Consider the following 15,184-nt stretch of genomic DNA (forward strand, 5'->3'; position numbering starts at 1 on the left):
GTGAAAACAAGACACAAATTTTTCTAAACGTGAGAATATTATGTAACCAAGCCATCAGTCTAGAGCCAATAGCAATGTAATATCGAAACTATGCACGCATGTATCAACGTTGTTTTCATCACAGTTATTCTTTATATCAGTCCCAAAAAGAAACGTTTATGCAAACTCAATATATCCTGCATAGCTCTATGATTTCCCTAGATGCATAGCATCTATGGTTTCAATTTGGATTCAACAATATCTATAAAGGCTGGTACATTTGTGGTATATATATAAATAACGCCTGTAGTATATCGCAGTTGGCAGGGAGAATTATGTACCGGAGTATTGTAGCAGGAAGCTCTACCTTGGCTTTGTTACGTCTGAAGAAAGAAATGGGAAATTATGTTGGTTAAAAACCTATGCAATAGCATTCACTTCGCCAACAGTCATGCCGGTGGTCCACACAAAGACTGATTTCGAGAAATTCTCCAGCCATTAGAGCTTACTCATTTTCATGACCTCAATGACTTTTCCAGTTTGTTTTGCCATATAGAGGCCCATCTTCGACGCTCGTGAACTACCAAAAAGCACACTTTTCATTCGGGTTCATCGCGGTCCCTGCATCACAGCCAAACGCCTGGGAAAATTCAGGCATATTTTTCAGTGGAACTATACACCGTGACCGGTATGGTGCTTGGTGTTTCCCTGAGCTGGCGTGCTTGGAGCACCATCCCACGCAATAGTTGATGAAGAACAGTTGGTCAGATGACGCAATAAAGCCGGCAAGTTTAACCCTCTTATCTTCTTCGGGCAGTGAGTCATAGGCTGCAAAAGCAAGCTTGATTCCCTCAAGGTCAGCAAGGTTCTCGGAGTCCAGATTGTCATTCAAAACTTCACGTTGGGTGACTGAAGAAAGCTGCGAGAACAGTCGCATTGTGTATTAGGTTCATCTTATGAACGCTGCTTGGAATACAACTAAGACATTACACTTGGCAAGATCAATGTTATTTCTAGAACTAAACGCGCCTTAATTATGCATCCCTTTTCAAAGCGAAGGGGACAAATCTGTCAGGTATGCAAATACGTTACCACAAACGCAAGTGCGCATTTATGCAGTGAGACCATGTTGAAGCGTCATTTTCTATTCCCTTCCTGGATGCTACTATCCACAAAATTTATCCCGAAGTTACAAGTAAGAGGTTTGTCTGGGTACAAGTGTCCGGTTACCTTTAAATACGATCAACTCGGATGAAATAAGGAACAATCAATGGAGCTCACAATCCCGCTCAGAAGGCAGCTTCGAAGGCACGTACACCGGTGTTCGCATACCACAAACCTTCTGACTGAGCAGACCATACAAATTATGAACATGCTTCACCATATCGCCAAACGTAGAAATATCTTTGAGAAGGATACCCTCCTCTCAATGCAAACAGTTATAGTTAGCCAGGTCACCTTTCACTTTTCCTATTGTAATTTCACAATTTCCCTAACCAAAAAGATTAACTATGGAGAAATTTTAAAATGGTTATCCATTTGCTTCCACACGCATCTACGCGGCTCCTTAATCAAAGCGGTTCTGCTGCATTAGCGAACTGGTGCAGTAGAAAATCCGCAGACACCTAAACGCTCTGCCATTCTTTCTCGTGTTGCATTGTGCATTCCTGGAAAGGTTACTCGGGTACTACAATATGAACTTGCGCCTTCCTGTCGCACCTCAACTAAGTTGGCTCCGATTACACGCAACATGAAAACACACAGCCACGCCGGTTGTCGACATGCCCAAGTTGCGGCAAGGACAAGTGTCTTGTCGATGACGCTAAAAGTGTCGTAGTCCTCTATGCGGAAGTGTCATGCCAACCAGAGATGTCAAGCGTGTGTTTCCCTGTGACAGATGACACAGAGGCCCTTTTGGCGTCTGCTACACTTCTAAAGACGGACAATGATTCGGCAGGTGACGTTGCTGTCACTTTGTCTATTGCCAACTCTAGGACATTGCCACATGACGCTCCTGTAACAGTAGTAAATGGTTCAAGGTTGTATGCTTTGCTACCCCTGAGACTTGTTGCTACACAAAGACAGGGTATCCTGTTTTCTGTGTCGCCTTCCGCAATACATAAAGGGCCTCTCATCTGCAAACCTAGACCTGCTGCTTTCTGGAGCTATGACCCCGTTCATGCGGTTGCCCTAGGTCTGACCTCAAGGGCACTATGGGAAGAAGTATCCTACCCACATGGCGTACCGAAAAAGAGAAACAGAAAAACCGTATTCATGTATGCCTAATTGTTCGCATTTTCGGACAACGAGTCATTTTGCTATGCCTACACCGCGTGCCCGCAACAAAAGCCGATGCTGCTCCGGTGGCTCTGAGAGGTCAGATCATTATGCCAGGAGGAATACGAGGTTGAAAGAAAAGAACGGTATCCCGGTAGTATGGACATTTCTAGTAGCAGTAATAAAGTGTGGCTGCGCTCTAGATAAGAAAAGTATGAGGATATTGTGTGGGGTGGAAGAGATGGAGCATGTAAAGGCAGATACATGAATTAGTCTGAATCAGACAGCAGGAAACAGCATGATCTCGACTGAATACGCTGTTTTCATGCGGCGTTCTGACGGTCGCCACAAGTCATTTGCGTGTGGGTGGGAAGTACATACGACTTGGTTGATTATTATGTGGGACTTAGCGTCGCAAAACTACCGTATCATTACGGCAGACTCCTAGGGGGCGCTCCAGAATTTTAGACCACCTGGAGTTTTTAACGTGCACCCAAATCTGAGCACACAGGCCTACAGCAAGTTCGCCTCTATTAAAAACCAGCCATCACAGCCGGAATGCGATCCCGCGACCTGTGGATTAGCAGCCGAGTACAATAGCCTCTAGACTACAATGGCAGGACAGCACACACGGCTTTCTTAGTAATGTTGAAGCGTGCGCCGTCATGGTGGTCTAGTGGCTAAGGTACTCGGCTGCTGACCCACCGGTTGCGGGATCGAATACCAGCGGTGGCGGTTGCATTTTTGATGGAAGTGAAAATGCTGTAACCACGTGTGCTCAGATTTGGGTGCAAGTTAAAAAACCTCAAGAGATAAAAATTTCCGGAGTAGCCCACTACGGCGTGTCTCATAATCATATGGTGGTTTCGGACGTTGAACCCCACATATCAATCAAATAAGTGTTGAAGCGTGTCAGTTTAGACGTTCTGTTGGTGCACCACTTGAGTTGAACAGCCGTCTCGATGGCGTCCGATTTGTAAGCATTCGATATGCCGCATTCATACTAAGCTGCTATAATAGGCTGCTATACTAAGCTGCTGGTCTGCAAAGCCTTCTCCCGAAGTCTGATGAAGAGGATATCAGCCTCTCATTAAACATGGAGGTGCTCATTAAAGAAGCACGTTGCTTTCGTTGCTTAAAGCAGGACCACATTGCGAAAAACTGTAGAAGCCGGGTAAAAAGGGGAAGATGCGCAATGAGGCACGGAAGATCCTTTTGCGCATTCGATGACATCAAAAAAAAAACATGATATCTACATCGGTCACCTCGTCTCCCCGCAAGCAAGGTTGGCCCTAATGCTACAGACTCTGAGGGGCAGCGTATCGGGTTCGAAATAATCTATGCGCTACCAAGTCCCTTTCGATGACGGAAGCCAGCAGAACTTCATTACGTCCAAAGTGCACAGAAAACTTGGCAGCGAGCAATTACAAGAGGAAACGTTGAGAGTCACTATTGTCAGCGGCGACAACAAATGAAAAACCATGAAGAAGGTACGTGTAACGATTCTGCCTGTAAACCAGAAATTTCCGGTATAACAGAGATGCTGGTGGTGCCATGGGGGCCACGATATGTACTGAATTCATTGCAGCACCAAAGAAAACGCTTCAAGAGAAGAAAACAAGATGCACTTGGATAAGCAAGATGTATCTCTAGAGAGCATAAAAGACAATTACATTGTGGTCATTATTGGGTCAGACCATTACTGGGATATGTTAACTGGTATCATTAAACCTGAATACGAAAAGCTGAGAGCTCTAAAGACAGAACTGGGATAGACTCTGCTATGACCATTGTCTGTTGCCGGCCTATGTTATTCAGTGGGCCTGTACTGCAGTCCGAGAATGAACGGTGAACGAACGCGAAATCTTGAAACTCTTACTCCTTTCTCGGATTTAAAAAGCATTGGTATGAAAGTCAAATATGAATGTTTGGTGGTTGTTGATTTGGTGTTGGCGAATTTTCAGAACATCAGCAAGAAAGACAATCAATATAAAGCGGCGCTACCATTGAAGGAAAGGGTTGCTCAAGGTGAAAACTACGCAGTTGCACTCAAACATCTACACAGTTTCAAAATGATTTACAAGAACAGTGAGCTTTTACAATGATACGAATAAACTATCTCGAAGCTGGCCGAAATTTAAATGCCGACGTATTTATGCAAGTGCTTCGCTTTCGACGCAACAAGTTAGCTAATAATGTCGAGAATTCGTTCCTATAAGGTGGCGTGCGGGAACCCGACAGAGATTCGGTTCGCTTGTTTTGGTTGAAGACTACACCTCAAGTATTGAGAATGACTACGCTGCCTTTTGTAGCTACTTCAAGTCTTTCTATGTTGAGTTCTACCTTGAAGCACCACTTCGATTCAAAGGAAGCTCTATCTCGTGACAGCCCCATTATTGCAAATCACTATACATGTGAACTATCTTCTCATTTGCGCTGACACCACTGAACAAGCCCTTCAAATGCATGAAGATATGATTAGGGTCTTTAAAGAAGCTTCCATGTCATTCGTATATGGGCCAGCAACAACCTAGTTGTACTTGCCACCTTCAAAGATCGTATCACATCTCCTGAAAATTACTTTGCTTACCTTCAGGACCCATTAAAGCCCTTACAATCATTTAAACAAGAAGACGGATACTTTTGGTAAGCGAATGCGCTTACCAAAAAGCAGAACAGCACATCTTTTCCGACGCAAACGAGTCAGCTTACAGGTCTGCAGCGTGTGTTCGTATGGTCGACTGAAGGGGTGAGGTCCACACTAAAGTAATATAGACAAGTACCCGAGCTGTGCCGTTAAAGACGGTCACTACGGCGAGGCTGGCACTGATTTTAATCTTGCTAGCAGCCCGCTTATATGCCTACATCATCAGGAACTGCAAATATGGTATTGGTGAATGAGCAATTTTGTCCGACTCTCAAATTACCCGTTGCTGAATTGATAAGGAACCTGTTACATGAAATGTATTTGTACAAAACAGGACACAAGGAATCGGGTATTCGACAGATAATGCCCAATGAATATTTTGCCCCCCCCCCCAAAAAAAAAAACAAGAGAAGACTCCGCACACTTACTCACTCTATCGGCTTGCCTGTGCACAAACTACGTCAGAGTGATGGTGGTATGGACATGGAAGGCTTGCCAGGTGCCGTACGTTCAGGCATGAATTCGAACAAAAGCATGATATCGAAAACGTTAATATCGAGGAAGCCGTGATGGGGCCGGAAATCAATATCTCGCTGTTAACACGAGATCATCAGTGCTAGCGATAATTGATAAAAAAATATCCGCACCCTCACAAAAGTCATGAGGGAAGGCCACGGCCTTCCGTTGTCTTAGAAAGTTGAAGGAAAGTGACAGGTTTGAAGAGTGGTCTACTGAAGACGTTCAGCAGGTGGAGTGCTACCTTATTTGCGTGGAACAGAAAGCTCTCTTTGGTAATGAAGGTAAATGCGTCACAAATGAAAAACAAATTCCTTCCTAAAGTCCACTTGGACTGTTTCTCGAGAACTAGGAGCTGCTTCGGTTTAGGGGAAAAGCTCAGATGACCAACCACTAAAGAAAAAAAAAGCCACAACAATAGTAATCGTACAAATTTGTTTTTTTTCGCCGGAATTTGTGGTCTTGCCATAAGTGATGTCAGTTTTGATGTTAATGTTGACGCATATACGTCACTAAGTTGCTAAAAGACGCCCGTAATCCGAAGAGACAAACAATCCTTTTCTTTTCTGGAAATTTATTTAGTTTACATTCTTTCGTTTTGTTATCTCCCTGTGGTATTTTTCTGTTTGCTGTATTTTTTCTTCTAACCTGCCGTTTGGCCTGTGTCCTAGAATTTTTTTTCAATGATTTAAGCCAGTTATACGCATTCTGCGGGCTGTGGTACCTTCAATCACTTTTTTTGTTAATTTATTTCCCACAATAAATGTGCGTATGAACTCCGGCAAACTTGCGCAACGCCAAAGAGCAATTAAAGCTCTTGCTTGCGGCAACCTCTCTTGAAGTATTTGATGGCGCTGCTCTCTTTTGCAGGCGCGATTATAGGTACAAGTATTTTATTTCAAAATCGGCGAGCCATGCTTATTAGCTGAGAAAAAATCGGCTTGAGCAGCTATCTCTCATTAAAACCCTTATTTTTTCGTAACCTTTTTTGTGTTTCATCGTTCGTCGCCAGCAAAAAGTCTTGGCGCTCTTCTGCCAGACCTACACCTGCGTATCTAAGGCATGATTTGATGAAATCGCCTCTCTTATTTCATCACAATTTTAATCGTCAATCATAAAGGAGTCCCATCATGATTTTAATTACCAATTTTTTGTAACGCCTATGGCATTGAGTAATAAATAAAGATAAGTAATATATATTTCTCTTTCCTAAAACAGCGTAGTTGGTGCCAATCGAACTTGCACACATATGCCGCATCCATCTCCTAATAAAATGACTATTCTTTAAATTACATCAATAATAACGACTAATTATTTAAAAGGCTGATCTAAAAATTTGTAGTGCAGTATTCCAATTCACCGGGAGCCGTATTGCCACTAGTGTTCGAAGCCGGCAAAATGTGGCCAGGCAAAGAGGGTGGAGAAGTCGAAGACAAGCAGTGCTAGCTCATCGATCACTCTGCACATTCACATTCTACTGTCTCGCTGTTATTGTCTCTGGCTCCTAGTGTGTTAAATTAAGTACGAATTTTGCTTCGCCTATCTCCATTTTATTATTTAGGGTTGTTCTGCGCGAAATCGGGCACACCCTACGTGCGTGCCTATTATTGTAGAAAACAACACAAAAGGTACCAATACTCACCAGTGATCTATGCGATCTCCGCAAGCAAAGCGTCCTCTTAGCGTATTCCTTTTTTACAATCCTCATAGCGTATTCCTTAGCGTATTCCTTTTTTTGGCCCCAGAACTGGCCTCCCAAGTGTGTGTCGTCGAATCCGCGCATGAGTATGTGGCCTATTGTCTGCGATGAAAACGTGCTAGAAGTAATGACCTGTTGCAGCTTAGCCTAAGCTTGCAGTGATTTATAGCTATAAAATCCATCAACCATAAATGAAAATGTCCGTGCCGTCATTGGCCTACTGAACTGATATAGTATTCGAGTACTGGCTGGATTTAAGAGGAAGCTGTATGCGCAAAGAGCAAAAATAGGGACTCTAAAAATGATGACTCCAGAGACTGGTTACGAGAACGTTAAAATGTATACCAGAGCGCCTAGAATCAAAACAAAGCGACTTGTCCCCTAGGGATTCCTAGCCACTACAGAAGCTGCAGCATTGCGTGAAAGAGAGAAAAATATACTGGTGTGACAGCGGCGAACAGCGCTCCAATGTAAAAGCTCGGCTGCCGGTTCTCTTAAACTTTGTTATCGCCTCATGTGACTCTGTTGATAGGACATGTGCTGGGGTAACCGTCCTTTATGCTACATAGAGGGCCCCTTCTATGAGAAGGTTCACCTGTGCTGATGTGATAGTTATAGGAGAAATGCACGTTCCTAGGACGAATGGACACTTTTAGGCCGTGCTTTTCTCTCCCAATCCCCCTCATTTTTCCGGATGACCCCGTCCACTCTCTCACCGCTTCCTCTGTTCCTCTTGATAACTTGTTCTCATTCAGGCCACCACTAGATTCTTCAGCTAGCTCTGTGCAGAGTCTGATAGGATCGACTTGCTTACAAGATTTGTGTACAATTTAGTGTCGTGATGCCATCAGTAAAACTCAGCGTAGCATTTATCCACTATTGCAATAAAAATACCTAATTTATAGCAAAAGAAGCGGAACCATATTTGAAGACACTTGGAATTATATGTTTGTGGATCTTTGCTTCCGATAGACATTTTAGTTGATTGACTTATAAAACATGGTTCTGATTGGTCACTAATAATAATGAATGTAATAATCGGTCTACACCTTCCTTTTATCCTCCCCATCCAAGCACACTAGACAACGTGGTTATAAGTGGATGAGAACGTAACACGGCTGTTATGAAGCCCTCTATAACAAGTACCATGATGTCACATAAATAAAAACGCCAAAAAATGCTTTGTGTGGTTGAAAACATCAAAATGTGACAGGGAAGCGAAATTATACCCTGGACGGCCTATAATGTATCTTGAAATTCTACATAATTATTGTGGCTAAAGAGCGTTCAAGCGGTTAGCTTTCTATGTTCAAGTCCACAAATAATGTATTTGTTCAAGAACATATTAGGCAAACTTGCATGAATGCACCAAAATGTGTCTGAGATAAAAGAGCGATGGCCATCGTGGGCATGCCGGTGAACTCCTAGTTTGATTGTTTGCGTGTTGTGTGCCCACCTACCGCCACCAGTAAAAGACACATTTGGATGCAGTTGCGTTGTATTGTGCATGGCCACTCCGGGATAGAAAAGGTGATTCCTCCGGTAGCCATGGTGGGCCTATTTGTGAAGCGGCACACAACGGGAAACGTACATCTTTTAACGGTGAGTGCACAGCTGTGCAGGCACAAATTATACTGCTTTAGCTGATTGTCTGCTGGAGCTCTGCAGAGGTTGTCTGCAAGCCATTTTGAATGCTAGCCTGCGTCTGCAAAGGTGTTGGAAGTGCTCAACCTAGACAGCGTATTATCGAGTTAAAAACTTTATTCGCTTTGTTGTACAATCTACCGTATTATGACTGATGCGGTGACTTATAACGGTCTACCAATTACTGATCGCAAATTGTGCCGGTACCGCTGAAGATATACGCTGCGTGTTTCAGTTCCGCTTTCGTTCAGGCCTTTATCATGCATCTATGTTGAGTTCGCAGCGAGAGTCTGCACGTGAAACCATCAAAAAAGTATTTCTCCAGAACAAATAGACGCACTCAACAATGTTTTTTAATGATTTCTAGACGGTAGTTTTAGACGGGCGTACAATACGCTGATTCAAGCACGCACGCAACATTCGTTCTATTGAACTCTTCTCACCGAGAGTGGAAGTAGCTCCTAGGTACAATATGAATGGTGCTTGTTTTTGGGCCCATTGCCCTGCACTTTTTGGTCTTCGTTTCTGTTTGCTGTTTTTATCTACGATGGTTTTCTGCGTATGACAGAATAGAGTCTTTAAGTGTGCCGTGGCAAGTGTGTGCGGCCATTCCAGCCAAGAGCGTCAGCAGAATTTTTCTTTAAGAGGGGTTTGGGTTTCTTTTCATTTCGATGTTGAGTCCAAGCAGGCAGATAAGGTCAATTACTATTTCGTGTCCCATACGGTATGGCGAAAAAGCGGACACATCTGCCTGTAAGGGGAACCGTTAATAGGCTAAGAAGCCGTGGGACAAAGTTCTGTAAGAAGGTGATCTTTATACATCACCGTAAAACTCATGGCTCTGCACACAACTGCTTTGGAAGCCCTCGCCTCCACCACACTCATGCTTGTGTCTTCATTCAGACTATTACGCTGTGTTTGCGAGAAAGCGATGACTGAACGTTTTCATTATACAAAGCAGTGCAGCACCGCTAGTGGTGTGCACTCATACCAGAACACGCATTGGAATGGAGCAAACGCTCTACCGCAGAGCCATCTAGTGGCCTCTCCGAGTACTTGCGTGGCTACGACGACTTACAAAGACAAACCCCAGCCATAAGCTACTTTGCATCTCAAAATTCGAGGGGAGAATGGAGGCGTGCTGGATCAGTGGCCTTGCCCACAATCTAGAATATGACCATGTCCAGTCTCTCCTGAGACATCATTCGCGCATCCCCGGTATTGTTGGGTCACTCGCACTCACATGCGTTTACCGGTATCCTAAGAAAGCCCTACAGAACAAGGTCACAAAACGCTGCCTATCGGTTAGAGGCTCCCGAAAACTCGCGAGTCAAATAATAAAACTCTGCTCGCGGCATCGACCGCAAAATAAATATTCAAATACAACTAAAATTGCTTTCTCTCATCTCAACACATGACGGTAGAAACTCAAAAATCACTAGAAACAACCTTTCTATCAGCCATTGGCTAATTGGCACACTCGGTCATTTTAGGGATCACCAAGAGAGGCCGCAACTTGGCCACGCTTGTGCGCGGGATCACACTGAAAAGGCCGCATAATTTAAGTAAAGAAAGCAAAGAGTGCTCAAGGTTACGAGGCGCACGCAACTTATTTCCTTCATACATGCTCTTCCTCCCTGAATAGCTCGCAGTGTTTTCGTAGAGAAAAGGGAAGAGAGAATTCGATAGCAGCGTGCGAGAAATCTTTGCGGTACTCGATTGTAGTAGATGGATTCAAAAAAAAGTTTGCGATGGTGGATGCGTGAGGCGATAAACTCTTTTAGTGAATCAATTTTGTGGTTACCTAAAATTGTTTCAGATCCCCTCTAAAGGATTGTTTGCGTTTCAAATAGACGCGGCCAATAACCGCTCACATCGCATCACTGACTGCCGTAAGATGCACTTGGGTGTCGGGATATATCGCCACAGAGCGGTGTTTTTCTGGGAGCTAGCTTTGAAGATATCTTTCAGAAAACAGCGTTTCGTTGTTGTCACACTGTTTTTGTGAATGTAAGCACGAGCACTGGATTTAACCCAGAAAAATCCTACCACTGGCGAGTACAGTGAGGGATGCTGCCAAAACTTCAGCATGCTTGATGCGCAATGAAAGAAGTGCTTACCGATCCTATGCCAGCATAGTTGAGGGCGGGGGGTCCATACTCGTAAATAAATGGACTATGCACATAAGCCGTTGTTATTACTGCGGTATTCCACCCCATGAAGAAGGTACTAACTTTCTCTTCATCGTAAAATAGGCTTTCCTGGTCTTTCCAACGGTAGTGAGCGTTAAGACGACGACCTTCCATCCATGAGGGGAAAAGCCGGTTGACTGGTACGTCATGAAGTGGCTCTGCACACGCAATTGTCAACGCGTTATTATGCGAAACTCACTTGATGCATGCAAACCTCTCTCTCTCTCTCTCTCTCTCACACACACACAAACACACACACACACACACACCTATGAGCGCTTGATGCAAAAAAGATTTTAACAAGATAACTCACTTAACAGTTTTGCAGATTATGGAGAAGTTTGGTTACATTGTGACAAAAAATGAAGAGCTGTATGGGGAACAGCTGTATGATGAATCGATAAACAGCTGAGAAAACATATATGGAGGGCGATACCTAGAAGTAGTGGTACAACTGTGAGTTCAAGCGCACGAATAAACAGGAAGGAAGAGAGGACAAGCGCTTTTTAGCGCACGAATAAACAGAAAAGAAGAGAGGGGAAGCAACTGACAGTTATACCATGCATATCCAACTAGCCCAACTTTCGATTCTGTTAGAAGTAGTGGTTTTTTACTTATTGAGAACTAAAACTATTTTACAAGGTGTAACAGCTCGGCGCTTGCCCCGCTGTATATCAAACGACCATTCAACACTGTATACACGTACTGGAACACAGTAGTTCGACGCTGGAAGAGATGACACCAAAATGGCAATCGAAGTATTAAGGCTAAGGCCTAAGGGAAGGCGTAATGCTGCCTTATGCTGCCTTAATGTAGGCTTTTTTGTATTCAAAGTACACAACTATGCATGAGAAAGAACTGTTGCATGAATTTGTTTTAGTGTTAGAAGGGATTGTGAGCTCGAGTACACTCGCAACGTGTGACGCTTAGCCCCTTAAGTGCTCGATGTTTTCGAATGTTTCACGAACACGGTGCATAATTTTCATTCCCAATTTCGAGTGTGATATAAAAAAGTAGCTAGTGCATGAGGAAAAGTATTTGTGCCACATACTTATTGAAATAAAAAGAAGTTTACTTCTGAACAACACATCGCAAAGCAGCTGTTCGCTTCTAATCCGGTTTTAAAACTTGCAATTCCAGCCGCATCAAGTTTGCTTCTGCAGGCTAACCATCTTCAAGCAAGACTTACTATGGAGGATTCGGGACTGCGTGGAAAATTTCAAAACAGGGAACAGCGTGAAGTGCAGCTTCACAGGTCAGCACTCGCGATGCTCACTCCCGACCTGTAATAATCATCCCCGGAACAGCTGCTGAATTCACCATCATCGCTGTCTTCATTTCCGGACACAAGATAAACATCTGTATTCAAATCATCCTCATCGGAAGAAGATGATGAAGTTGAAAAGCTTCTTTTTCTGGGGTGTCGCCACTGAATGTCAGCTTCACATCAAAAACCGCGCTCCTGCTGCAGAGAAGAACTAAATGAAACGAATAAATGCTGTCAAGTGGAAGCGACGCAACGTAAGCCGTAGAATGGCTTTCCTTTAAATCAGTTTGGTGGCATCTTAGACCATTCCTTATTCAACTTTATCTAAATGAAAAAACATAAAATGAATAGCAATTACACTTCTGTATCACGCTTTCAGTTGCACGAAATCTTCGTAGCGCATTTTCTACGTCCACAGTGGTTCACTAGCTAAAAATTCTGCAATGAGTGTTTATAATGCTGTCAGGAAAAAATTGTGTGGGTAATGCAGTAAATTCGAAGCCCCTAAATAGGGTGAAAACCGAAGGCCATAAATTTATGAATACTAAGAGCTTAGTTCTTTCTGTGTACAGACGACTGAAATAAGTTCTTACGCTTATAAGGTACCAAAGATAAAAAACGCACATTTATCAAACAGCTGCTTTGCAATTATTGACCAATGAAGTTGAAAGAAGTGTACGGCTTTCATATATTCCACTACATGAGTATATAATATACGTTTTTTATCGTGAGCTGTACAAGGTGGAACACCACATTCACTTCATTAGGCGACTGCACCTAATGTTCTCAAATATGACGGGCTGACTTACCCAGAACAGCTTTCTGCATGTGTTCTCTGTGCCAAGAACACTTATGACTTGCCAACTGCGTTTAACTACGTTGTTCTTCAAATGGCGATTTCTGTGTTATGTGACATATCCCTCACCAGGAATAATTTTAATTGCTGATCATTAACGTATCGGGTGCTGATGACTAGACGTGCAGTACTGACCATAAAAACGTTCGACGAACTTGGGTTCCGATCGATTTCCTGGGCTTCCTACAAGGAGCTCGGTTTTCTGCAACTTCTCCAATAAACGTTTTCGAACACTCGAAGAGAGCCAGCTTGAAGACTTCACGGTCTTGAAGAAGGTATCCTTGATTCGAGACGCTATTTGCCTCACCTCGTTTAGACTCTCTGCTGGAGCCACTGTTGGGTAGAAAAACACGTAAAAAAATGTTACCAAAGTCTGTTGGTATAGTAGCCGTACAAATGTCACTCACATTCAGATGCAAATATGAAGACAAAGAGTGATAAAGAAACCGTTAACACTGTGCAGTGACGATATTCAAATGGTAGAAAATACAAGGTCATTTCGTTAGAGCTGACCAAACATAATGGGTTAAAGTTTGGTTACAATGCTTCAAATTTTAATTCTAATTTAGCGAAACGTCCAGAAAGCAGAAGTACCTAATGTCCCGGTCAGTACTTTTAACTGCAACACAATAAAAAATGTTGGATAACAAAGAAACAATAATTCGTTGCAGAAATAGAGATGAGTATCGCCTTTGAAACCTTCGGAAAAACTACCATGCGGAACATCAAAAATTTATGCAAAACTCGACTCCTGGTGGTCTAATTGTCCTTGATGATTGCCGTTTTCTTAGACATACTTCTTTGTACTTCATACGATGTCCATGGTTCATTGCGATAGGCACAATGCTTGAGACATTTCCGTGAAAATAAATCTGACGGCAATAGATCTACTGACTTCGGAGGCATCTCATATAGAATTTTCCCACACGGCATGTTCTGCAATATTTCTCTAATACTTTTTTTCTCAGTAACACCAAAAACGGCTAGGACAATAAAAATTTCTTTTTTACAACTTTTTAGTAACAAATATAATCAATATTCGACAATAAAAGATAAAAAATTGGCATATCTCACGCACTGTGCGAATCGATAATATGCGAAGCAGGAATAAAAAATGTTAATATGTCACGGTAAAATTAGCGAAACTTTAAGGATGCAAATAAATGATGTTGTTCATCACTTCCGTGTCATGAATATCATATTTGGAGGTGTCGTTTACCTTTGTCATCTATTCACGTTACGTGATACCAAATTAATTATACCTGGAGCTAGCAAAACAGCTGCGAGCACGCAATGAGCGTGGTATGTTGTCATGTTCATACATGACAAGCGTGTCGGGATGTTCATATATGCAGCAGTTCTATATTTCGTCGTGCATTGACGTCACGTAACACCAAATTTGGTATATGTGGAGCTAGCCAAAGGACCACGAGCGCATCATTAAGGGCCCAATATACGCCGATACAGTGTTGATGCGCGAGCACGCATGGCACAGCGACGCTGCATTAGCAAAACCCGAGCACTCTGACGCCAGGCGTGACCAGCGTCCGTTGGTGTGGCCCAACTGTAACCAGTGCGAAAAGCAACATGCTGCATTTCGCGCCGATGCGTTACCCAGACATTACCGCGTCTCTCTCTTTGCATGACGGAGGCACGCCCAACACGCCGAAACGCAAATGGGTGAAGCAACGCAACGCGGCACGCTCCTGCGAGTATAAGGCAGGACCGGTGCCTGGCATGGCAACGCCGGCGTGACGGGACAAAATGAACGCCGTTGAGCACGTGCACCACGTCACATCTCATGATTAGCATGTTTGCACCAGTCACATATCTTCGTCATTCATTCACGCCCTGTTATAACAAATTTGGTATAAATGAAGCGAGCGAAACGGCCGCCAGCACATCATGAGCGTGGCATGAAGTAATGTTGTTACATAACACGAATCTCATAATTAACATGTTTGCACCAGTCACATACTTTCGTCATTGATTGGCGTCACGTAATCTCTAATTAAATTTGCACATACATGAAGCTAGCGAAACGGCCGCAAGCGCATCACCAGCGTGGCATGTAGTCATGTTGTTACATGACACACATGTCGTGATT

At 43.3% G+C, this 15,184-nt stretch overlaps 1 protein-coding gene across 1 annotated transcript in view; it reads right to left on the minus strand.

Annotated features, from left to right (window-relative positions):
- Positions 1-542: 542 nt before the first annotated feature.
- LOC142803357 (neprilysin-1-like) overlaps positions 543-15,184 on the minus strand; it is a 111,653-nt gene continuing 97,011 nt past the window's right edge. Inside the window, exons 9-12 of the mRNA XM_075888471.1 lie at positions 13,213-13,410; positions 10,883-11,112; positions 7,062-7,220; positions 543-898 (exon numbers count right to left, since the gene is read on the minus strand). Of these exons, the coding sequence (XP_075744586.1) occupies positions 560-898; positions 7,062-7,220; positions 10,883-11,112; positions 13,213-13,410 (926 nt within the window). The 3' untranslated portion in view covers positions 543-559. The remainder of the gene's footprint in view (positions 899-7,061; positions 7,221-10,882; positions 11,113-13,212; positions 13,411-15,184) is intronic.

This window comes from Rhipicephalus microplus, chromosome 3, assembly GCF_043290135.1.
Source record: "Rhipicephalus microplus isolate Deutch F79 chromosome 3, USDA_Rmic, whole genome shotgun sequence".
Taxonomy (NCBI): Eukaryota; Metazoa; Arthropoda; class Arachnida; order Ixodida; family Ixodidae; genus Rhipicephalus; species Rhipicephalus microplus.